The 25,606-nt window shown below is 37.9% G+C and overlaps 1 protein-coding gene across 3 annotated transcripts in view; it reads right to left on the reverse strand.

Moving 5' to 3' along the window:
• The window catches only part of MTR4 (RNA helicase, ATP-dependent, SK12/DOB1 protein), a 330,317-nt gene that overhangs the window by 212,987 nt on the left and 91,724 nt on the right, over positions 1-25,606 (reverse strand). For all 3 annotated transcript variants that reach the window (XR_016260991.1, XR_016260990.1, XM_089433314.1), the window contains exons 5-6: positions 15,069-15,173; positions 14,368-14,478 (exon numbers count right to left, since the gene is read on the reverse strand). Coding sequence is in view for 1 of the 3 variants with exons in the window: in XM_089433314.1 (XP_089289440.1) it covers positions 14,368-14,478; positions 15,069-15,173 (216 nt within the window). In the remaining 2 variants the exon portion in view is untranslated. The remainder of the gene's footprint in view (positions 1-14,367; positions 14,479-15,068; positions 15,174-25,606) is intronic.

Below are 25,606 nucleotides of genomic sequence, written 5' to 3' on the forward strand. Positions count from 1 at the left end.
TTGGAGAGATCTTTCTTCTTCCGCTTTTCCTGCTTTCCCTCAAATGCTAGGGCAACATCTTCCTCCTCCTGCTTGACTTTGATCCCCTTGCTGCTGCTAGCTGTCTTTGACTGTTGTCTAATCTCTTCCTGGCGAAGAGTTGCCCACATCTCGTCCCAAGGTGGAAGTGTTTCTCTGCCCAGTATACTCTAGACAAACATTTCCCAGTTTTATGAGACAGCATTCAGGGTTGTCCTCACCATTAGCTCCTGATCCGATGTCGCCCCTATAGCAGTCCACTGATCTCGAATCTCATTCAGTCCTTCGAGGAAGGTGTCAATCGATTGTCCCTTCTTCATATGATATGACCTCATCTGATTCTCGACCAGAGTTCTTCTCTGCACAGAAGTATGCTGGTAGAGCTTCTTGAGAGCCTCCCACATCTCAAATGTCATTTCCTTCTCGGCTATATGAAGTACCACATGATCCTTGACCCAGTCAAGGATAATGCACTTGGCCCTCGCCATCGCCTCCTCGTACCTATCATCATCACTGGGGTCGACTGGGACAACTATTACCTTCAAGGCGAAGTTCTTGATGCAATTCCTGTCAAGCACGGATAATATTTTGGCCTTCCAGACTGCAAAGTTCGATGCTCCGTCCAGTCTATCCTGGTCTCTTACCCCGTGTAGTGCCATGATGCTCCTCTACTTCCCTCCTAGAAGTTCTTTGTTCAACTCCTCTGAGTCTCTACTTCCCGTCTGGACTCCCTCTGAGTCCTGATTTCCCTCCTGGAAATCTTTCTGCCGCTTGTCGAGATGCACCCTACTCTGATTGCCTTGTGCAGCTGCACTCTGAAACGGGTTCCTCGGCTAGAAACCCTCGGTAACAACTCCTCTGGCCCTGCTCTGTCAGGTACTACTCTAACTACAATACCTCACCAGCTCTACTCTGCAATATTCCTGCAGCCTTCTAGACCCCAGCAACTGCCTCTATGTGAACTGTGTCAGCCCCTCTCTACCTCATGCTGGCCCTGCGTCACCCTTGATGGGTCAGCATCAGCCCTGGGATGCCCTATGTCAGCGCTCTGCGTCAACAATGCTGGCCTCTCTAAGGCTCTGCGCAGCTCCTGACTTCCTCTGTGTGGCCCTAGCTGGCTCTGCGTCACACTCCTTAGCTTTTGCGTTGCTAGAAACAGCTTTTGTCACCTTGGGACAGCCGTTTTTTGCTGCTATTGCTCTGCTCAGCTGATGTCTTTTAGTCCTCCTATGCCCTGTAATCACGCTCTAATACCATGTTGAAGTTTCTAAGTTTACTTAGTTAGAAACCCTCCATGCACTTTATCTGATTTATTCCTACCTACTTGTTATTTTCCTTAACAAGTTATTTACAATGTAAATACTGAAAATAAACACTAGTGCATGCTCAACATATTACAAATCGGAAACTAAAAAAAACAAGAACAAACACACCATATGACACCATTATTTTTGGACTAATGTCCCCGGAAAAACCCAATGTGGGAAAACCGGTGCAGCTATCTGAGGGTTTTCTTATTAAGCAATATCAGAGTACAATCTAGGTGTCGAAACTGGCCTACCCAACAGAGAATTTCCTTAGCAGTAATACCTCTCAGTTTCTGACAAATCTATTGGCTGAAACCCCAGATAATCCTTCCGGCAGCTACTTAGCACCAATCTGCCCCAGAAACCCCAGCGTCTGCCCAATCTGGACTGCGTCAACCTCTCCTAGCCCAGTGCTGGCCCTGCATCAACCTCTCCTAGCCCAGCACTGGCCCTGCGTCAGCCTATCTTGGCCTGTGTCAGCCCCGGGAGGCCCTGCGTCAGCCTATCTTGGCCTGTGTCAGCCTCGGGAGGCCCTGCGTCAGCTCTCTGAGCCTCAGTGTCAGCTACGCCGGCCTCTCTAGTGCTCTGCACAGCACTTAGCTGCCTCTATGTGGCCCTGCGTGAGCACTGGCTGCTCCTGCATCTCTCTTTGGCTGCTATGCTGCTATCCCGACACTATCTCTACCTCTCTGTCTCTCTGTACTCAATGCACCTCAATTGCTCTTCGATCACTGATTCTATCTCTCTTAGCAAACCCCGCTCTAGAGAATAGAATGACTGATCAATCTGGTGTACTCTCCAAGTGACCCTCAAGCCCCGGGAGGCCCTGCGTCAACCTATCCTGGCCTGTGTCAGCCTCAGGAGGCCCTGCGTCAGCTCTCTGAGCCTCAGTGTCAGCTACGCCGGCCCCTCTAGTGCTCTGCGCAGCACTTAGCTACCTCAGTGTGGCCCTGCGTGAGCACTGGCTGCTCCTGCATCTCTCTTTGGCTGCTCTGCTGCTATCCCGACACTATCTCTGCCTCTCTGTCTCTGTGTACTCAATGCCCCTCAGCTGCTCTTCGATCACTGATTCTATCTCTCTTAGCAAACCCCACTCTAGAAAATAGAATGACTGATCACTCTGGTGTACTCTCCAAGTGACCCTCAAGCCTCCTCTTATACTTCTCCTGTTGACGATTCAACGGCCGAGATTAAGTCCCTAATCAATGACTAAGATTAGATTTGGCTTGATCCATGTCTTTTAGACCACTCTAACACAGATTCATATTAATACACATTAATATTTTATTTTCCCTAAGTTTAGACTTAAGGACTCCATTAAAAATATTAATTATTTTAATATCTCCTGATTTGTTTAGAATCTTCCCAAACCCTTTCTGGGTATTGGAGATCTCATGTGCCCCAACCTCTCCACCAAATTTCGTGGCTAGAGCACATCTGATGCTACCCCAAATCAACAAAGATCCTGATTTAAAGAAGTAAAAAGCATTCACAAGCAGTTATCATTACAAGAGAAATCTTCTAATCCTAATGCCCTAGATTTCTCAACATGGAATCACAGCTAACCTGACAAATCAAGGAAAGGGCATCTCATCAAGGGACACACAAGCACTCAGGGATCAAATCTCAAAGGACATCAAAGCAAAGTCCAGATCTACAAAGTGTCAAAATCGAAGAAGAAGTCTACACCAAAGGAAGCCTTGGGATCCTCAAAAGACCACAAAGACCCTAATCAAGTTGAAGAGACCTACAAATCAAAGTATCCTGCAAACTATTCATTCAAGAGAAGAATGATCAAGGACGTTGTCATCATCTTAAAAAAGTTCGAAGGAAATTTCCCTTTCGTTGAAGCAAGGTCCTCACCATTGAAGAAGATCATCCAAGAAGCATTAAGACATCATCAAGAAGTCAACATTGATCATCATCAACAAAGAACATCACCATCAAAGGATCTAAAGTGATCTCCCTCTTTTTGGAGTCAAGGATCATTCTTGAAGAGAACTATCTTCATCAAGGAGAAGTTCTTTATTATCTATATCATCATCAAATTCATGGAGTCAACAAGTGGAAGAAGCATCTTCATGAGTAAGTATATTTATGTCTACATATGAATCTGTCAAAATGTCTTTTTGCAATGAAAGCAACAAATTGGTTGGGGCTTCAAACTTTCTTGCATGGGAGAAGAGGACAGATCTGAGTCTCATTGAAAATGAGGTCATGGAATATGTCAAAGGCTCAATCACCAAACCATCGAGAGAAGATGCTCAAGCACTTGCAAAGTTTATGAAAGGGGAAGTAAGGGCTCAAAGAGTTCTCATAGAATCAATCAAGGATCCCCTCATCCCATATGTATCTAAACACGAAACCAATGTTGTAGTAATTTTTATCGGGATAATATCAAAGAGGGAAAAAATCGGGAAGAATAGGAAAAAATCATAAAAATCGGGAAAAAATCGTAAAATATAAAAATATTCATTTTTTTCAATTTTTTTAATCTATAAAGCATCTACAACATAAAATAAATACATTGACACATAAATATGATAAAAGAACTAATATATAAGATGTGTAATATCATTTCTAGTGCTACATCACACATAACAATGAATCATGTCCTGAATAGTCAGTGCTGACTCCTGAGTCCCAACTCAACCTCAAAATATCAACAAAAAATATAATAATGTATCTCATATCCCCCACGGATTTCCTTTGCCCCTCTTGCGAGAAAATGCAATAGCTTTCCCTCGATGTAGATGTCGATGGAGTTGGCAGTGGACTCTATTGTGCTCTAGAAGCTGAAGAACTAGGAGCTACAAGAGGCACACCACGTCCTCCACTGGTGACAGGGGTAGCCTGGGTAGGTTGTGTCACCTCCTCCTCTTGTTGCTCCTCCTCCTCCTCTTCCTCCTTGTCAAAAAATCGACAAAATTATTAAAGAAATAACAAACAAACAAACAAACAAAAAATTCAAGATTTTTTCCCAAAAAATTCAAGATTTTTTTCCCAAATAATTCAAGATTTTTTCCCAAAAAATTCAAGATTTTTTTCCCAAAAATTCAAGATTTTTTCCCAAAAAATCGCGATTTTTCGTAATAATCACGATAATTTCAAGTTATCGCAATTATTTCACGATTTTTTGAAAAAAAAAAATATATCACGTAATAATTGGGCGATAATATCGCCATTTTCAAGGAGATGACCATCGTGGTACTAAATGCACTACCAGAGGAGTGGGGTAACTTTACTTCAAGCATTTATGGGAAGAAAGAAGCTACTCCATTCCAAGATCTATGGTCACTATGCAAGATTGAAGAAACCAAGCTGAAGGCAAAAACTAATGTAGGATCAAATGAGCAAAATCAAGCATATGTTGTTGTGGCAAAGAGAAAATGAAATTTTGGGAAATTTGGTCCTCAGAAAAAAGAAGAAGAACATGGCTAAGATTCAATGCTATGGATGTCAAGAATATGGGCATTACAAGAGAGATTGTCCTAAGCTCAAGAAGGACAATAACAAAAGAGGTAGAGAAGAAGCCCATATCACCGAAGAAGTGGAGGAAGTTGAAAAGAAGAAGTCCAAGAAAGAGGAAGTAAAAGATCTCTACTATGATTGAGATAGTCTTCCTCACCTAGTTCTTTTCAAGTTTTCTGTTGTAAGATATGGCCATCATGAGTCACTAAGGAGCATGATAGGATGCATCATGGCATCATAGAAGCATTGAAAGCAAGAGCTCGTGAAATCATCATAGAGAAGCATGAAAGATAGAAGTCTGTGGCAATCACCTATGGAAGGATATAGCTCTTGGTAACCTCATTAGAAGCATAAATGGTACTTATGAGAAAAGGAAAAAGTCATCTAGTACAAATCACATCATACATCAATCAAAAGGAAAACATTTGTTGAATGAGGATACTCAAGATCCTCTGTTGGAATCTTCATTGGAAGGTTCACCGACTAAAAGGAAGCAAGTGTTTCATCAAGAATTCCAACTTGTGGGAATTCATGGGATGTTGTAATGATGTCAAAAGAAGTGAAGCAGATCAAAGAATTGAAGGTCTTTCAATCAAGGAAGTTGTTGAAGGGAATCTAAATGACCTAAAGGAAAAATGAGGTATGTATGCTTGTATTTGATAAAAATGGAGTCATGTCACATGGTTGCAGGTAACATGAATGAATGCTCTACCTTAAGCCCATGATGAAAGGAAGGATCTCTTCATTAGATATCATTTTTGGGATTCAACTGCGTTAAGTCATTCAAACGTATGACCATTTCCATGAGAGGTAGTCGTAACTGACTAATTTCTCATGATTTTTGAATAGTTCACTTAGCACTCATTGCATCGGGTGATGCTCACAGGGGTGAAGGATCTCTTCCTTTGAAAGGATGCGGGAAGGCATGGGTCACACATCGACTAGATAAAATCAACATAATATGTCCTCATATGAAATATGAGGTGGTTGACGAAAATTGGAGGAACTCTGACTGGAACTTCGGGAAAAGAAATGTATGAAGAAAGAAAGGAAGATCATGAAATATGCAACTATGGGAGAGGAAATCAACATCCAAGGACTAAAAGATTTGACTAAGATATCTCCATGAAAGATATGAAGACCCTAATGAAGTCTGAAAAAGAAGGAGACCCTTGACAGTGTATATCTTTTGGAGATGTGTCAATATGTATGTCGTATGCCTATGCAAACTGAAAGATGTCATGATGAAATACCATCACAAAGGTAATTTTGATTTAATTCTTATTTTTTAATGATATCTAGATGGGCTTATGCAGGGCTGCTAAGGGAAGAATTGTGGAAGTCTTCTACAACTGACAATCATGTGGTAGGATGAAAGGTCCTTAAGAAAACATGATATGAAGAAGGCAGCATGGCATAAAGGAAGGCCAGATATGGACTAATGGATCACTTTCCAATGGAAGAAATGATGACATGACTCATGGATGAAAGTGATGGATGGTCTGTGCCCTATGAAGAAGTCCCAAAAGATGTAGACTCTATGACAAAGAAGAAATTCATGACATCAAAGGAAGGAGTTCTACAAGCAGCTGGTTGTCCCATGATCTCCACCTAAAGAGCTGCTAAAAGCAAGTCCCTGGTCAAGAGGGAGTTTGGTCAAGTCCCTTGTTAAGAGGCAGCTTGGGTACATTCCCTTAGTGGAATGGGTATGTCCTCCCTAAGTTTAGAGGGAGAGGTAGACAGATCATTCTTGTCTTCACTTGGGAAGACGGAATGGAGGATTGGGTAAACATTTGGCATTTGATACTCTTTGAGGATGAGTTAGGGCCAATGTGGAAAAAGTCGAAGTTGGGATTAATTCGGCAAGGGTCCAAAAGTTGAAAAACTTGTCAAAGTCGGGAGTTTTTTGAAAAAGTCGGCAAAATTAAAAAAACACAAAATTATTCATTTTTTTTTTTTTAACATCTAGAGTATCCACAACATCAAATAAATGCATTTCCACATAAACATGTAAATAAAGCTAATATATAATATGTATATGAAGTCTAATGCTACATCACATATCAAAATAGTGAATCAACTACTGAATTTTGAGTCTTGTCCGAGTCTCAACTCTCAAGAGTCAAAATATCAACAAAAAATATAATAAATGTATATCATGAGTCATCTAAAAGTAATCAAGAAATCAGTCACTCAGATCCCCTTCCCCTTTTAATTTTTGTTTCCGCTAATTGTATTAAGAAATAAGTCATGCATTTATTCAGTAGATTGTAATCTGCTTGGGTAATAAGGTGTCAGGTGGTAGGTTCAATGAAAATTAACAGTGAGTAAATCCAAGCTGCTTATTTTCTGAGAAAACAGCAGATGTCAGATTATTAACCTAGCCTTGGCATCTATTATTCAAAAACTCTTGGAGGTAAAATCCACTTCTGATACATAACCTTTCCCCACATTTACAGGGAATTCACCACTAAAGAAGATTCCCTTTCAAAACGTGCTCTCATTGCAGGAAGGATCTTTGTTGTCACAAGATTTCACAGGTACTTTGTTCCTGTCTGAAAAATGGGTTCTTTTTTGAGGCACTGGTTTTGTTTTTTTTGGACAGGTTGTTGCTATTTGATCTTCATGACCTCCTCTTTGTTGTTTCTCCTGGAAGCATTCAACAACTGTAACAATGTTTTTGATGGTGTGGGGTTCTTTCTACGGAAGACTATTGTATGCCTGTCCTTTTGGTACCTTTGTAATCTTTTGAAGGGGCAGTGGCTGTTAGAGTCTGGATCACTGAAAGCCTGGAGGTTTAGCCAATGTATACTTTGCTTTCTAACTAGAAATATGAAGTATAAAGATTTATTTTTCCTTGGAAAACAAAAACATATCTTAACCTCAAAACTAACAGATTACAAATGAGACTACTATGCTCGCAAGAAGTATGACAAACAATACAATGCAATAACTTGAAAATGCATGGATGGAAGCTTCAATTTATAGTTTTTTCACCTTTGCAGCCTCTTTATCCGCGGCCTGGGAAGGGAGGAAGACTTTTTGGGTCGACTCCCGATTTAAGGAAAAAATCGCGATTTTTTCCTTTGTGAAAAAGTCGCCAAAAAGTCGGGGGATTAAATCATTTAGTTCTAAAAATCGCGTTTTTAGGATTAAATCGGGATTTTTTGCAGACTTTTTCCACACTGGTTAGGGCATCCAAGATAAGAGTAGTCGTAGAGGACCTATATTCTTTGAAGACTAGGAATCCAAGATAAGAATAGTCCAGATGGAACACACTCTGAGAACCCCGGTAGGGTATGTTCCGAGAGAGACAATGATGCAGGTGTCTATACATCAATGGTCTCGGCAGCATTGAACTCTAATCTTGTGGGGAGATAGAGTTGTTTGTCAAGGCCTTGCTAGATGACAATGTTGGTCGATATGATGCTATACAGATGGGTTGCCAATCTAACTCTTCTTATGAGAATTCTTCAAATTGAGAATGTCCAAGTACCTAGTATGGATTATGAATACCTCCCTAATTAAGAGGGAGTGTTGAAAAGTGTAACTAGGTTCAGTGTTCATAATGACGTGTAATTGTTATTTTATGTAATTGATGTAAAGAAGAAAAATAAATTAATTTTGTAATACTTGAATCATGGGTTTCATGATCAAGGAATTTTATTTTATAGTTAAGGTTCCCATTGTGAGCCGTTAGGGTTGTTCATCATGTCATCAAGTCTATCGAGTCAATGTCAAAATATGAAGACCCATTTGGGCATATTATACATTGTAAAAAGCAAAGTTAATTGTGTCACAAACCCTCCAAGACCTTGTCACAAGCTCTCCCTCATGTCGGCATCCAAAAGAGATCAAGATGTTTCCAGAATGACAAGTCCAAGTCGGCCTATTTCAAGGATCAAGATCTCTATATATAGGGCATCTCGGCCTCCACTTAAGAATACAAATCGGACAAGCAGAAATTAAGGAATAGAAGTGTGAAGATCTCAAGAAAGGTCTTATCACCGAGCGAAGAAAGGAGCATCATTGAGTTCATTTTCTGATTTGTTTTTGGGCTAACACATTCACATGTGCGAGAATATAGTACTGTCTACTGCAAAAAGGACCGAGACATCACAATCATATTGAGAGGGCAGAGTTAGGAAGAAATCAAGTGGATTCTCAAGTCATGTTGAGGAAGAAGAGTCTCCATCTCAAGTGAAGAAAATTGAGGAACAAATTCTCTCTCAAGCACTGAAACTAGGGTTTCTGAAGAAGGGCTGAAAGTTGTAGATCTGATCCAAGGGACTGAAATCTGAAGGATATTCGAGCTAGTGGGAGAAGGAAGAAGTTTGACTATCATTGACTCAAGGAAGAAGAAGTTGAATCAAGAAGGCTTGTGACTTGGACTTGAAGTGGTTGTTGTGTCAAGGGCCATGGTCTTGGTATTTGTCAATTGAAGTCTCTATAAGAAGAAGAATTCGTTTGGGTTTTCCTCTCAAGTTGAAGAGGTCTTGGCCCTTGCTAATCGCCTACATTCCGTGTCTCTTGTCTCTTTATTGTTTATGCTTTGGTAGTTGTTTGATGAGGAAACACACTATAATAATCTAAGTAAATAGAAGATCCTAATCTAAATAAGTAAAAAGCATTCACAAGCAGTTATCATTACAAGAGAAATCTTCTAATCCTAATCCCTAGATTTCTCAACATCTACAACAATGTTGATCTTCATTATCTTGAATATTTTGGTCATTGCAAGTTTTGTCTTGTTGGTTACTTGTGTCTCTACCTCCCTTTCGCCAATTTTTTCTTTGGTATATTCGATTGTTGCTTGGATTTTTTATCACTTGTTGTTGCTCCGCTTTCATCAAATTTCTTTAGTTTATTCAGGACTTCCTACAAAGTTGCCTTTGGCTATTTTCCATTAACTAATTGCCAATTACTTGTCAAAGCTTTTCCTGCTCATAATACCATATATATGCAAAACCTTCAATCATTCCTCCCAACATATCAGGTGACAGCTCTTCTTTAGGTCCAACCAACCAAATTGCTTCATATTTGCATTGGACTAGCTTGGAAAAATGGGATATTCAAATCAGACCCAATTCCCCATTTTATTGCTAACCAATAAGGCTCCCAAAACCACATAAAATGTGAACCTTGAGCTGCCCCCAAAATATCTGCATTTGTTGTCCATCAAAAGGAGCTAACCATCAAGTACATGGTGTGTTGCCTAATCATGTCAAGAAGATTTCATCTTCTCCTTTACATGATCTCTCAAGAGATTCTTCAAATATTTGAGATGCTTTACAAGATCATCTCCATGTCAATAGTATTTCACCTTTGGACTCTATTGAGAATATTAAAACTTAATTGCTTGTATGAAATATGTGAAGGTTATGCAAGAAAAATGCCACTCTTCATACTTTTAACTTTGTTCAGTTGAATCCTCCACTAAAATTTCCTAGGCAGCTTGAGGTTGATCTATTTGAATTGTTATATCTTCTACAAACCATCTAGTTCTTGTTGCCAATAAGCCAGCACAACATCAATGTCTTCATTTGTTGGGGTTTGGATTCCCAACACTCCTTAATTTGAATCAATTATAATAACTTTCTTGATCATATACAAAGAACTTGAAAGGTTATTAGGCAATGAGGATACCAATGGGAATATTGGGTTGTGGTAGTGCATGGGTCTATTGTAGGCCTTTTTTTTGCGTGGTAATTTGTGTTCCACAGGGACATGTTTTTGAGTGTTGGGGATGCATCCTATATGCTCCGCACACAACCTTGGACTTGGACACTTCATTGGGATTTCCACCACTCATGTAATTCATGTCCCCAAATGTTGGGTGATTAACTAGAACATCGCCTACAAAAGGGTCATTTGTTACTTGGGGATACTCTATAATGCCCCTATGAGGGGTGTTCTCAATAAATGCACAATGTAAAATGTTTTATTTTCTTTAAAGCAGGGTGAGGGTTGTGGGAACCTCACCTTGCCTTTTCTTCTCTATATGACCCCTCCAAACCTTAGAATTTGTTGTTTCTCACCTAAAACAAACCATTTTAAGTGCATTAAGGAGGTTGGATTTGGGTTTTGTAGGCTTGACCTTTAAAAAATCAAAAAAACATGGACAAGAAATATTTCGTGCCATATTCCAAGTGCCTTTTTGGTCCAGCTAGACAGAGAATCCAAATGTAATGTCCTCTCCAAATTGAGGGATTATGGAGGACGCAATAGCCTATCCAACCACATAGGCTAGAGTCTTGTTAAAGGGGTAAAAAGTTAAAACCCAACTTTTCCTATGTTCGGGCAATATTGGGTAAAAATTGGATTGGTTGGGGTAAATTAGGAGTTGCACACACAACTCCTCACCTTGTTGGAACCCATGGAAAATCTATAAATAGGAGAGGGTTGAGATCAATTGGAGCATCAGTGTGGATTATCTCATTAGTTTCTTGAGCATTCGCTCTGAGAGTTCTAAGACCCCTTTTTCTTTGTCAATTTCAATGGTGAAAGATTCCACCCTAGTTGATAAAAAGAAGCTTTCTCTGTCTTTTATTTGTTTTTTTTTGTTCTGGCACAACAGGGATCAATTATGTTTGAGGTTTTGAACACTAAGATTTGGCGTTTGAAGTAGTGAAGGCTAGTAAGGAGGGACAGATGAATTTTATGGCCTATTACCAATTTTATGGATAGTCGAATTACTTGGATTAATGTATGGGCATCGCAATTGCTATAGTAGCATTGTGGCAAAGAATCTGAGTTTCTAGTAATTTTGGGTAGATCAAATACCCTTTTATGTGGAGGTAACGTTCCTTGTGCTTAATCTGTGTAAATGTGAGGTTAGGAGAGACCTTCCCAGTGCAATCATAAGCTTATGTGTGGGGCAGATGCCCTTCCTATGGAAGATACAAATTTTGTATGAAATCTGTGTTGAATGTGAGAGCAAGAGAATCTCTTTTGAAGTGCAATCATAGTCTTTTGCACATATTGGATACCATTATGTGGGATAGGTGTCTTTTGTGCAAGCTCTGTGGCATGTGCGAGTTCCTTTCAGAAGCTCTAAACTTCTTTGAAGCACGGATCCTACAACAGAAATAGAGTGTTCCACGGGGACGCGTCCCCCAGGGTCGGGTGCACACACCCCTCGCACCCGAGACGGGGGGGCGTCTAGGGGTATGTTTTGGAGAGTCCTGGGGAGACACAGGGGGTGCGTTTCCCCAGTGTGGGGGATGCAACTCCCCAAAAGGGGTGCTTCTCGGTGTCTACCCTCGAATTTGTTTAATAACACTTCATATATAATAATAATAAATGGAAAATTCATGTATTGAAAAACTTTAAAAAATACAAAAGTTAAAACAAAACTAAAAATTAAAAAGTTAAAACTTACCTAGGTTAACTTACCTATTCATTTCCCAAATTATCTTGCCCATCGTTAAGCTTTGTTGAGTGCTCTCTTGCCACCGTCAAGTTGTTCTCTCTTTCCCGCCGTCAAGCTCTACTCTCTTGCCTGCCGCGAGCTCTTCTAGAATGATGAATTTCATTTTTAAATCAATGTAGATTATAGAATGATGAATGATATGGATCAATGTATTTGAATATTTCATTATTGAATTTTATTATTGAATCTCATGGTATGGATGAATTATGAGTATGTCATATGAATGATGTATGTATCAAAATGAATGACGAGGATGGATCAATTTATGTCATTATTTAATTCAATTATGAATTTAAATTTTGTGTGGATCAATGTATTACTTAGTCTATTTATGCTTTCATTATTGAATATGAACTTGAGTTATATATATATATACCCTGACGTTCCCCCGCACCCCCGAAATTGCCCTAAAATTTGAGGGTACTCCCACACGTCCCATATATATATATATATACCCTGACATTCCCCCACACCCCCCAAATTTCCCTAAAATTTGAGGGTACTCCCACACGTCCCCCCCTGTGCGTCTCCCCGCACTAGAGTCTTGGTGGAACATTGAGAAATAGGACTCGCACTTTTCGACAGACCTGAGGTCATCAGACGTTGGAATAGGTGACGCAAAGGCAGCATTTTAAGCTGTTTATCCATAATTTTTTCCTGATTATGGACAATCATCTGGTTAGGGTACCTCTGTGTGTTCAATCAATTCTGTTTTATTTTCTCCGCTATATACAACTATATTATATGTGCATTGATTAATTTCCACTAAGTGGATTTACTGTACTGTTGTTAAGGACATGAACTTATTGTATGGTCGAATTGGGGTTTGCTGAGCATTGACATTGCTTACTGAATATTGACATTGAATTGTTACTGTATGGAATCTATATATTCATTGTATTGAGAAGTTGTGCCGTCAAAGGAAGAGTAATTTTTAATTCGATCAAGGAAAAGTTTTGCTAAAAGCCCTAGAATCCTAAGAAACCATAGGGCAGAATTGACATAGGTTACTACACCAAAGTAGGCAGAAAATCCATAAGGGGGCCAGAATTTTGGAGTCCTTAAAAAGCCCTAATCTTGAGGCTCTCGTATCAATTGATATGGGGGGCTGAGACAGAATTGTCCATAAAAATGCTGCATGAAGATCCCCACATACAAGAAACAACGAGAGAATGTATGAAACTAAGAGAAAGGATTACCACAATGTACACATACAGTACACTGCAAAATAGAAGTACGAAATTGGCAGAAAGCCATCAACTTTAAATTCCTCTCCTAAGGTTAAGATTAAAACATATGTATTTTTTAGGGTGATCAAATGTGGCCAAGCCCTCTATGAATTATGTACAATGACACAGGAAAAATAAAGTGAGTGTAAATTACAATTATAACGCATACAAGAACTACGTCCACTGGGCATGTAGGGACTAAGTTCCATCAATCCCTTTTTTTAACTTCATATTTGTTTTAACTTTTGACAGCATGAAAAGGTAAGTTACAGGTCTGTGTGTGGGTTTAAGAAAGAGTTAAATACTTGTGCACCCCAAGGTTGTGGTAAAGGAAGTTATAAGAACTTAAGAGGGTATAGAAGAGAAAGAGATAGCCCATAAGGAAAGTTCAATGAAGAAATCCCTCCATGTGACTCACACTTAGTTGTCTTATTAAGCTTTTAATACAGATGATAATGTTTTAGGTTGAACAAGACTAGAAACATGACGGGAAGGTTGTTGGCATTTGTAACTACAAACAAAAATACTATAGAAAACCATTTTGGTCACCATTTAGAGCCCAGACACAGTAAAAGATTGGATTGCATTTTTAAATCTATTTTTACACATTAGGATCAACCATGTTTTAGCACCTAGACTTGCAATAAACAGTAGAATTGAAATGCGGTCTGACACAAGGCTGTAATAGCAGAATTCCAGAGGGTAAAAAAGCTCAGTACTCATGTAGAAGAAACTACACATGTTTTTATTAAGATCATCTTAAATTACAGAAAAGAAATGGATAACCAATCTTTCTACAAGAAATGAAAGCCTAGCACATTACCATTTACAAAGATTTCACTTCCACAATTTCCTTTAGTGAAATAAACATATTAATAAAGCTCATAGGACCAAGCACTCTAGCACCCACCTTGATTAATCCTTCTTGAAAGAGTATCTCAATTACTTCCTTAAGGATAGGAAGCAGACCAGAATGATGCACACCTATGCCTCGTTGAAGTAAGGGTAAAATATGAGAAACCTACAAAGCAAAGTAAATAAAACCACACAATTAGGAATTTGGTTCTACAAATGTGAACAGATTAAAAGAACAAGTAAAAGCAAAGATTGTTAGACATTAATGTACTAAATTGAGCTAGGATTAATCAAGAAAGGTCCCTTTTAGACTTGGATACCATCATTAAAATAATTTCATTTCCATCCTAGGCAAATCCTGCTTATTGTGACTCTGAACAATAAATTTCTACTACAAGGGCCTGTGAAATATATACCCTAGAAGAGTAACTATAATGCAGGCACATGCCACCATTATCAGTATCATTGCATTATAAGGGCATTCCTTGAGTTTAAACCCTGTTTTTACAATCTATTTACAGACCCAATAATTCCAAATATTAAGTCCATTTTCATAGTTCCATTGGTTTGTTATCCTATAATATTTGCATTTGAGTCAAATCAAAGCTTATGAAACAAAGTTTTATAAGTCATGCCAAGCAAAATATCACAAGTTATCTTCTTCTCCAAGTATCCTTAGCATAAGATGCGAACAATGTGCTTTAAAATTTTAAATAATATCATGTTCTGCAAAAAAACTCCATCAAAAATGCTCACCTGTGGTAACTTCTTGTCATCATCAGAAAGTGAATCCATGGCACTCCAAAAGATGGTATCAACGAGTTTCTTCTCATCTTCAACATTCAAATCCAACTTTGCCATCTGCAAATCAAGCAATAACCAAATAAGAATGTCATAAAACATGAAAGTAAAACCTTCGAGAACAAAAGGGGATATTAACTTGGTTTTGTTCTCTCTGAATGTTTTATCTATACATTCATGATTAGAGTATGTTGGAGTAATAATACAAGATGTGGATATATGCTACATGCACGGAATCTTAATTAGCAGATCTCAGTGAATTATAAATATCACCATACTCAAATCTGTAGGAAGCATAAAAGCAATCTTACTCAAGGCATATTTTCACCTCAATGAAAAAACTGGAAGTAGACAACAATCATTGGGCGAGAGCACTGGAGAATCAGAGATACACTACCATTTATCTCCTCAAGGGCTAAACTGTCTGGACTCATCTTTGGCAAAGTTGCTGCAACAATAACTTTTTATTAACTAAAAACTGAGTACAAAAGGCAGATTCACCACTGGTTCAAGAGGTTTACACAATATACCAAAAACAAACCAGAGAAACTACTTTCAAAAACAGCCCTAATTATCCCTAAAGAGCATTTCCTAAAGCCTTCAAAACGCCAGATGCGATTATGCCCTGTCAATCACTGGTGTAAGCTACACTCTACCTTGACCATGTAAATGAGCTTAGAAACACCTCCTTCTAAGGCCCCTCTGCAGTCAGAATCTGTTATGTTGACAGAAGCTGTTCAACCAGGAACAAGTCAATCATTCGAGGACGAATATGCCAGACCAGGGTGCACTGCCCCTCCAAAATCAGCTGAGGTCAATAAGTTTCAAAAATTTCCTCTGGAGCTAGCAGAATTCCTGATCTCTTTCAAGCAATTTTTCTAACCTGAAAACTAGGGTCAATAACTCCATTTTCCCCTCCATCCATAACAAATGATTTCTCAGTTCTTATCAATTTATGCTAGTCTTACATTATGATTAAACTCGTTGCTGTATAAAATGTCCTGGAATTGTGGATGATCTGGAGAAGGAAACACTTCATCGTTGCCAGGAATGACTCTTGCCAGGTTGATCTTTTCACAAGTTAACTGACCAAAAAAATAAAAAAAGATTGAAATTGAAATCCTTTAAAGTTGAAATCACAACTTGATCTTACAATCTGTAATAATGTCAGATCCAACTCATACAATACAATGTAATATAAATATACCAAATTAATTATTGAGCATTCTTGCATAGTCAGCACCATCCCTCTTCCCTTGGCTGAAACCCGCAAGCAACATCAACTCAACAAAGGATACATCCACTAAGTCATTTACAATAAACCTCAGTTTTTGGTCTTTTAATGTGAAATGAGAGTCCCGGGGAAGAAATGAAAAGATAGACGGGCAAGGAATTGGGCATTCAATTGTCTACCACATAACAAGCTAAAGTATGCAATGGCAGATAAGAATAAACAAAGAAACAAAGTACTTTCTCTGCCACTAAATTTGATGTTCTTGAAGATAATTCAATGCTCTCCTATGCATAGATACTTCAAGATGCCCAATATATCAAGGTGAATAAAGTTCCACACAACTATGTTTATAATTAGAACTGGAAAATATAAGAATCACATGGTGTTACTTGACCATCCATTGGCTTTTCAGCCAGACAGGCATGCCAGTCATTAACCAATGATGGTAATGCTAGTTATATACCAAGGTGAACACAATATCAGTAATGATAAAAGATTCAAATGTGAATCATCACAAGCCCTGCTTGCTTAAAATCATCCTCATGGTACAAGTAAGGACAGACGTTTCTAGAATAAAATTATATATGTTTTTCAATGATGCCTTCACACTGGGCCCCTTTTAATCAAGTCTTGATAACTTGTTGCAAATGCATACTTTTGGTATTTACGTTACAAATTGCCTAGATGAATTCCTTGCATTGATGATCCTGAGGTAAAGAACGGTTTTCAAATGCAAATGCCAAGATGTATAATGAGGAAGGGGCAAACTTCAGAGACAATTTGTTCAATTTGCAGGTCTTAGCAGCCTCTTCAACAAGCCCAATGCTCGAGAAGATCACATAGATCTAGGCCAGGATGACCTGATTGATAGGTGGAGGATGTATGGGGTTGAAGCTCCACAGCTCAGACATCTTGCTATTTGCTTCTTGCTATTTGCTTATTGTCTCATATTTGCAGTTCCTCTACAGCGGAGTGGAATTGGTTCCACATGTAGCTTCATCCATTCTATCAAGAGAAACAGAATTTCCTTCAAAAGAGTGGATAAGTTAGTTGTTGTGCACAGTGTCCTTCATCTTGAACATAGGAAGAAACCTGAGTATTTGAAGACCAACAACATTGTGGGATGTTGATCTAGAGGATGATGCGCAAGAAAATGAGGAGGGTCCTGATGAGGCACAACTCCAGTTGGTTGGCGTGCCAATGAGCATGACTAGGAAAATGCAGATGACTCTGATTCAGATAGTGACATTCCCATGGTTGATTTTCACGCAACAACTGGATGATGAAATGTTCACTAACAATCCATGATCTTTTTATCATTTCAACAACAATTGCCATATTAAATCTAGTGTTGTATGCTCATTTTCTTGTCTCTAGCATGTATCACATAACAAGATTTTGGATGTCCCTTTTCACACCTCTACATTAAAATGATTGTTACACATTCAAATTACATGTTGGAGAATGCAACACACCCATTTGTAGGGACATCGTGACCTTTCTACAGCACTGGGTATTTGACATTTTGTGTTAAACCAAATTATATCAATGTTCCACAATTCCATTTCCTACCATGATTATAAATGCTTCCTCCATGACCTTTCTACTGTTGTCTTCCTTGACATTATGGTATGTGCTTCATTTCTCCATAATAGAATCGTTGTTAAGATGAAACACTTGAAATTCACAATAACCTTCATGGGTGTCAAATGCATATTTTGACATATACTATAGATGAACCCAAATTTAATAATTATCCAAACCCTAGATAAGTTGAAGTTACCAGGATTCGGATACGGATACGGATCCGGATTCGCTAGTTTTTTGAAAATCCAGGATCTTGATACGTCAAGTACAAAAAATATAATAATATTAATAATAGACACAAAATATATACTTCTTAATATATTTTTGACTTGACATATCAAAATGTTAAAATGCATACCTCAATTACTTCTCTATAACCTTTTTTTGGTCTTAATCATTTAAAAAAATTATATTATGCACTAGTATAGAGTGAGACCTGCAAATTGTTTGATAACTTTAAGAACCTTTTACTAATAGAAGTCCAAGCAATTTCAAAGATATAATGGCTATCATAATTTTATAAAATATATAAAGTTGAAATTATAAATTTGAAAAATGTGATTGAGGTATTCTCTACAATTCTAAAAGTTTTGTAGCAGAATTCCTTTGCTTACGTACTCAAAGTTAGCATCGATGGGAATATAATATATATGCATTATATTTGCATGAAAAAACAAATACTATAAGTAAAATTCAAATTTCTCATAGTTACACTCAATTTTTGTAAATAAAATTATATATTGATACATTTTTATATATATTAAAGCTAAATCATTTTCATACATTTTGTGCTTTTACCATATATTCAAGTTCATCTTTAATTATCTCTTCAAATTAACAAATTGTTGTTTTTTAAGTTTGCATTCATAAAACACCATCATTAGTTTACACCCACACACCTATATTTTAATATTATCAAGACAAAACTAAATTTAAAATTATATATATTTATATTTAAAATTTTAATAAATTTTATATCATTTTAAATTTTAAATTAATTAATCAAAATTGAGAAAAATAATATTTTAAAATTCCAATCTATAAGTCAAAACTAAATTAAAAATAAAAAGCAATATAATTTAAAAAATACATATATGTTCAAAGAGCACAAAAATGCCAATATTCGGGAGAATATAAAGCTATTTGTTGTCCCTCCGAGGTTACTCTATCAATGAATCGCTCAGTTTTTTGTCTATTGCCGTTCACTCTCCGCAACGTCAGGGAAGAAAATCAAAAACTCTGTGGAACTATGTACTTTACATCGTTATAAGAAAGACGGTAACATGTTGTCACACGGGCGAGGGCAGCTTTGTTTGGTATTAACCCAGGACATTATTCTAAAGAGGACAGAAATGACAATCTCATCATATTCATTATGTAAGAATGAAAACCAATATGGATTTGATGGTATAAACTTACTATGCAAATGCAGTTATTATCTCTTTGCAAACTTCCAAAATAGCCTCCCCTTTGTCGATCATCACTATCTGTCCCCATTCAATACCCTTTCCATAATTGCAATATACATTGATGTTACTGTACACTTTGTAATCCCTAAATAGTAAACAACCTAAAGTGTTATGTCCATAAAAATATATGCAGCCTTCTTCCGCCTCTGCAAAGGAAGCTTTTGTACCGGGGTTGGGGTCACCATAATTACACTTATCCTCTTTTAATGTTACATGAATGCAAGTTTCGAAACATTTCTTATGAAGCATAGCATTATACCACTTAGTATATGGAAATTTTTTAATTAACATGAGACCCAAATGCAATTCCCGCAGACACAACGAATGTCTGCAAAGTAAAAACAGCATTGCAAAAACCTTAGAAATCTGAAAAAGTTACACGAGATTCGTTTTCAAATTTCAGGATCCATTTCCAGATTTCAAGATCCGTTTCCATCCAACATAAATACGCCACGTGTCGGTTCTCGGACGTGTTTAGGCAGATCTGGATCAAATCTGTGGATCCTGGACCCCAGAGGGTCAGATTCAGTAACTCAGAGATAAGTTTAAAAGTAATTAGATACATTAAGCAACTCACTAATCCTAGGAATCATGTACAAGTCGGAAAGGATGAACCTCCTTAATAATTGCTTCCCTGTCACTATATGATGGTAAAAAAGATAATATGGTTAGCTATTGAGAAATGTTTCTTGAGCTTTCTACCCAGTGATATGCTCCATAGACAAGTAATTGGTAATCCAACACAAATGTTTGGAAGATGACTGAGATTTTGTTGAGTACTCCCTGTGTATCTTCCATCTAATTTTTCTCTTTCAGTGGCAAGATTGTGATTATTCATGTTTTTCTATTTCTAATGATCCTCACTACTTGGTAAGTTAACACTACTTTAATTTGTCGTAAACATAAACCTTTGTGTATATTACTCCTTCCCATCAAATCGCATTAACCTTTGCCTGAGATTTATCAACTCCCACTTTGCCTTTTGTTCTAATATGCATACTAGCTAAAAAGCCTCTCATCATTTATTCAACTTTATGGTGTTTCCCTCAACAAGATAATGCTCCTTCGTGGAATATGATTATGAAAAATACAAAATCATCTACATTTTGGGCATGCAATTTTGTCACAAAATTATGATACTTAAACAGTTGACTATAATGGTGTTTTCCCTCATGGAGGGATTTCTTGACTAGCTATAATCATGGGGCATGCAAATCATCTAGTCTTTTAAATTATGAATAAGTCAATTGTTGACTAGAAAGCTGACTCTAATATTCTTAATATAAACTTGCTTTTTGAATGAGTCAGGTTGCTTTATGCCCATTATTACTGCTAGAGATACCCCAAATGGCCTTTTCCCAAGGTTTTCTTGATGAAGACTTCCCTTGCTTTATTCCTACTCGTTGTACATCTTCATCATGTTTCAAGTGCCAAGATAGCAGATTAAAACCCTCTTGTATTAGCATATATGTCTTGCTACCGCTCAAACTAGCAGGGGGGCTAAAAGGGACTCCTTAAGGAACAACTACTAGATCAAGGGCAACAATGGAGACTTAGCCCTCCATCACCTCAGCTAAGACTCCCTACTCTTTATGGACTTTCACCGATGGGAGGAGACCTGGTATATGGAAAGTCACTTGTGAAGGATGAATCAACAAAAAGATATGAGGTGACCTTAATGATCCTTTTCCTAGAAGGGGTTAAGAATGGAGCTTGCTTGCTCTTCAAGCAAGGTACAAAGCTTTCTAGGACAAGGAGGTGAGGATATAAGGGCTAGGTTTAAGGAATCTATCTTGCAAAGGAGTTTCCCAATCCCTAAAATCCTTATTAAACTTGGTTTCCCAGGTGGTTCTTGAAGAATTAACTTTTCGAAGGCATGGGACCACACGGGACCAAGTGGACCCAGTAGCCTAGGTTAAGGGGAGAGAGTTTAGCAACCAAGGATGATCTTAACCAGGACAAGGAAGGGGAGAGGATCAAACAAGAGTTTTCACTTAGAGGTGTCAAATTGATCCTATGAGGTACTAGCCTAGGGAACACCGGGGCAAAGTTTGATCTCAGAGCTATAGCTTGGGATATCTCACAATCCCACTGTCGGAATTTCTTCAAATTTGGACAAGACCTTGAGGACACACCAATGCAGTAGAGGCTAGGATATCGAACTTTTTCTATGGCTACTTTGTCAAGAAAGTGTTGCCCTAGGTGACCCAACTTGGCTAAACCTAGAAAAGAGGGTAAAAAGGTAAAGAAAAAGGTTTAAGCTAATCACCTTATGGTGGAACAGTGCCTAATTCTTTTGGGGATATGGAGTCAGGAAGAATTATGAAGAAGGATCCTGTTTCTAGCTCAAGGAGGCTCTAAGGGAAACTTCGTCCAATGTTAGGGCAGAAAAAGAAAGTGATCTTAAAGGATTTATACTTTGCTTGCAGATGAAGATGGCTTATCAAGATAACTTCGATCTCTAGGACAATTCGTTCAACAAACATGGCCCATGCATAGAGATATGGTACATAGAAACATAATTCCACAATGAAGCAGTAAATGCATGCAGCAATTAGCCTTAAAATAGTGAAATTCCCATGATCATAATATGTGACAAAGTAAAAGAAAATAGCATCAAAATTGTACTTACATGTAAGAGGATATATCCAACCATCAATACATTTGCCAATAAAGAAGCTCCAAGGTAAGAAAATCCAATCCAAACATCAAAATTCATCCATGCTCCAATTTGTCCTCCAAGAAAGAAATGTGAAATTTTTAAGAGAGAAAATGTTCCAATCCAAGTGATGATACAAATGAATTCATGTCTCTCCTATTTATACACTTGTTAGGAGTTTTTACCTAATTTGAGTCGACATTAGCTCATCAACTAAACTAATGTGCAAATAACTATCTATCAGTAACAAGCCCACCAAACTAGCTCTATATAAAATAATATGGCTCCCAAGAGGTTGAATAATCAATAATGCATGTCGTTGGGCTCTCTAAGAGGCCTGATGAAGTCCATAAGTGCCAAAATGATCAGTTGGACTTCCAAAAGTAATGAACAAGGGGTTGGCCCCCTGTTCTCCACATAATGAACCTGTGGTGCTCCCAATGGCTGTGAGGGCACATAAGTGAACTCATGGGTCTCCAAGGAAGTCAAAGATGCATGTAGACCATCTGTAAGGATTCAGATGATGGTGTAAGTGATGCCACATCCGCATACAAGTCCTAGGCCATCTGCCAAGTACAGGGTACAACTGTGGGGCACGCTGGGCAAAGGTAAACAAGGTGAATCCTCCTCGTCCAATAGGTGAATCTTAAGCAATCTCTGAACATCTCTGAGGATCCATGGAGTGTTGTCTACTACTGTGGAGACCCATGGCTCTCAACACATACCCTACATGTGCCAATGTATCCCTCTAGAGGTTTAGGACCCTGTATAGGGAGACCAAACCCAAGATGGAGACCACCTGCAATCCTGCATAAGATCCAATTTGTCCCCTAGCCTTCCAGTACAACAAGTCATCAAGGAAATCGAGTAAAAGAGCTTACAAACCATGGACCACAAGTGGGGACTTCTCAATGGGCTTCAGCAGGTGCTAATGTCTCCAAGCTCCAAATGGGGTTAACCAAGTATCCCATTAGGTAGTTTCTACTCCTAAAGGGGATAATATGTCCAAGGTACATCCTTTAAAAGGTGGCGGCATGTGATAAAGAGATGAATGGAGTAGGGAATGAAAAGGGGCAACCCTAGGCCATATACTGCGGTACAAGGGTAGCTAGTAAAAGGAAAGCCCACACTTAGGTATATAATGTATAGGAGGGAGCAATAATGGTACATGAGGTGCCCTGGCCTTGATTTTTCCACCCTTCTCTATATGCCCTTTTCCTTTTTATGATTTTTCTTTAATTAATTGCTCGAGGCTCATGGAGTAAGAGTACAATGTGTGAGATATAGCAGTGGATACCCCCTTTTAAGGTAGGGCGGTTCATTGCCCACCAAGGGTTGAGACAATCATGGGTTCCTATATGATGAAGGAGGCTCATAGAGCCTATAGGAACCAGGCGATGGCCATGATGATGGTGTAGACCTCGTGTATTGGCATTTGCCCATGTGCTAAATGTGTTTGTCCAGGCCATCTTTTACATTTTGTGGTACATTTCTTGTTGAGTGTGGCCAATTATGCTTGTACTTTTCGTTTTAGCTGCATCAACCTTCCGGGGTATCATTCCAAGCCTGACCCAAGGTGTGGACAAGGGGAAGGGGAGAGCTAAGCCTATGTGGACCCAATGGAGGAATGTGCACCCAGGTGGGAGAGATCATGAATGGGTTCATAACAAGTGGCAAGGGGGGCAATATATGTGGATGAGGGAGCGGGGCCACGCAACCAAAATCAAGGTTTCCCATCAAGTACCATCCCTAAAACCAAAAAGGTCAATAAAAGAGATCCCACGGGACTAGAATCCAAGGTTAACATCCAAAAAGGGTCTAGGGAACAAGAGCACGGACCTAGCCCATTCTTTCTGCCGAATCCCCCCATTAATCCATGCCTAGAAGTGTCCATGATAAGCAAACTACAATACTCAATTACCAAATGACAAGGCATACCTTTAGTTTCGGGAGGCCCACCTTCAAACATACGATCATAGCAGATGGATGAGGGACCACATGGTTGGCTCAAGTCGCAGAGAAATAGCACAACAAGCTAGTTGGTGGCTGCAAGGGGCTGCTGGCTACCGGATGAAGACCATCTTGGAGAAAAAATTTCTCCTAGTGATATCACCCACAAAATGGTGGGTAACATGTCCTACATAGTGTTTCTCACTAATCTTCAAGCAAAATCATTTGGCTATAAGTTCTTTCATTTTTTAATGATATATTTCTTAGACAGGGGCCAAACTTTGAACAATCAAAACTTTTTGTTAGTGCTTCCTTTAAACTCAATAGAAGCATTGCAACTAGCACTTCCATTCAGCTATGTGTCCACAACAGCAGGGTACTATTACATGAAAGTTGGCCAAGACTTGTCCCTTGGCCCAACCACTTATTGTCCACTTGTGTGGAGTTGCACTTTAGTGGGTGGCTTGACATGCCACCATCTTCACCAATGATCGATGGCTCCATTGACAAACCAAACAAGAATAATTTTCACATCTTTCTCAAAATACACCTTTTCCCTGTCTTGTTTATGATCTTCCTTACAGCTAGTTGGATTTATTAGCATTCTCCATGTTAAAGTAAATATTGGCTTATAATGGTCAATTAGATATTAGACGTAGGCATTCATACAGTCAATTCAACTTTAATTTATTTTATGCTTTTATGTATTATTTCACTTTATTGTGTTTCTCGGTCTATTCTACAATCATAAAGTGGACTAACTCAACTTGCTTGTAATTCTATATAAAAGAACTTTCACATACAGAGAACTCTTCCAAGTTATCTTGGTTTTTTATATGCTCAGTTTCCATAATATGGTATCAGAGCTCAACTAAAGCTACAAAATCTGTGAAACCATGAAGACCTAGATGCTAAGTTACCAGGGTTCGGATCCGGATTCGGATTCGGATACGGATCCGCCAGTTTTTTGAAAAACTAGGATCCGGAAACGTCAAGGAAACGGCAAGTACATGCAAATATAAAATATTTTAAAATTTAAAGTTATATAAAAAAAAAACATAGGCTAATTTTTAAATATATAATTTTTACATACAGTAAATAATTATTATATAAATAATTTCAAACTTAATATATCATTTATAAATATTAATTAAACATTAATTAAATTTAAAAAAAAAAATTATATGTGAATTTTTAAATATATAACTCCAATATAATATTTTAAAAATAATTATTAATTTAATCATAATAGAATTAATACATTATTTATATATATTTAAACATTAATTATTAGTTATAATATTTATATTAAGCAAATTATTAAACTTAATTTTAAAACTTGAAAAAAAAACTTCAAAATTGATTAAAATAAAAATTATTTTTAAACTTTATAATATCTAAATAACTTCTTACTTTTTAAACTTTAAAAATATCTAAATAAAAATTTAGATTTTAAACTTTAGAAATATGTAAATAAAAATTTAGATTTTAAATTTCAAAATAAGCTTTAAAATATCTGAATAAATGTGAGTGGATAATAAACTTCACGTAACCTCGTGCCGAAAAAAAAAGAACTTCACGTAACCTGCATTAA

This window comes from Pinus tabuliformis, chromosome 5_1, assembly GCF_031772625.1.
Source record: "Pinus tabuliformis cultivar Carrire ecotype Pingquan chromosome 5_1, CPIR1, whole genome shotgun sequence".
NCBI classification, from domain to species: Eukaryota; Viridiplantae; Streptophyta; class Pinopsida; order Pinales; family Pinaceae; genus Pinus; species Pinus tabuliformis.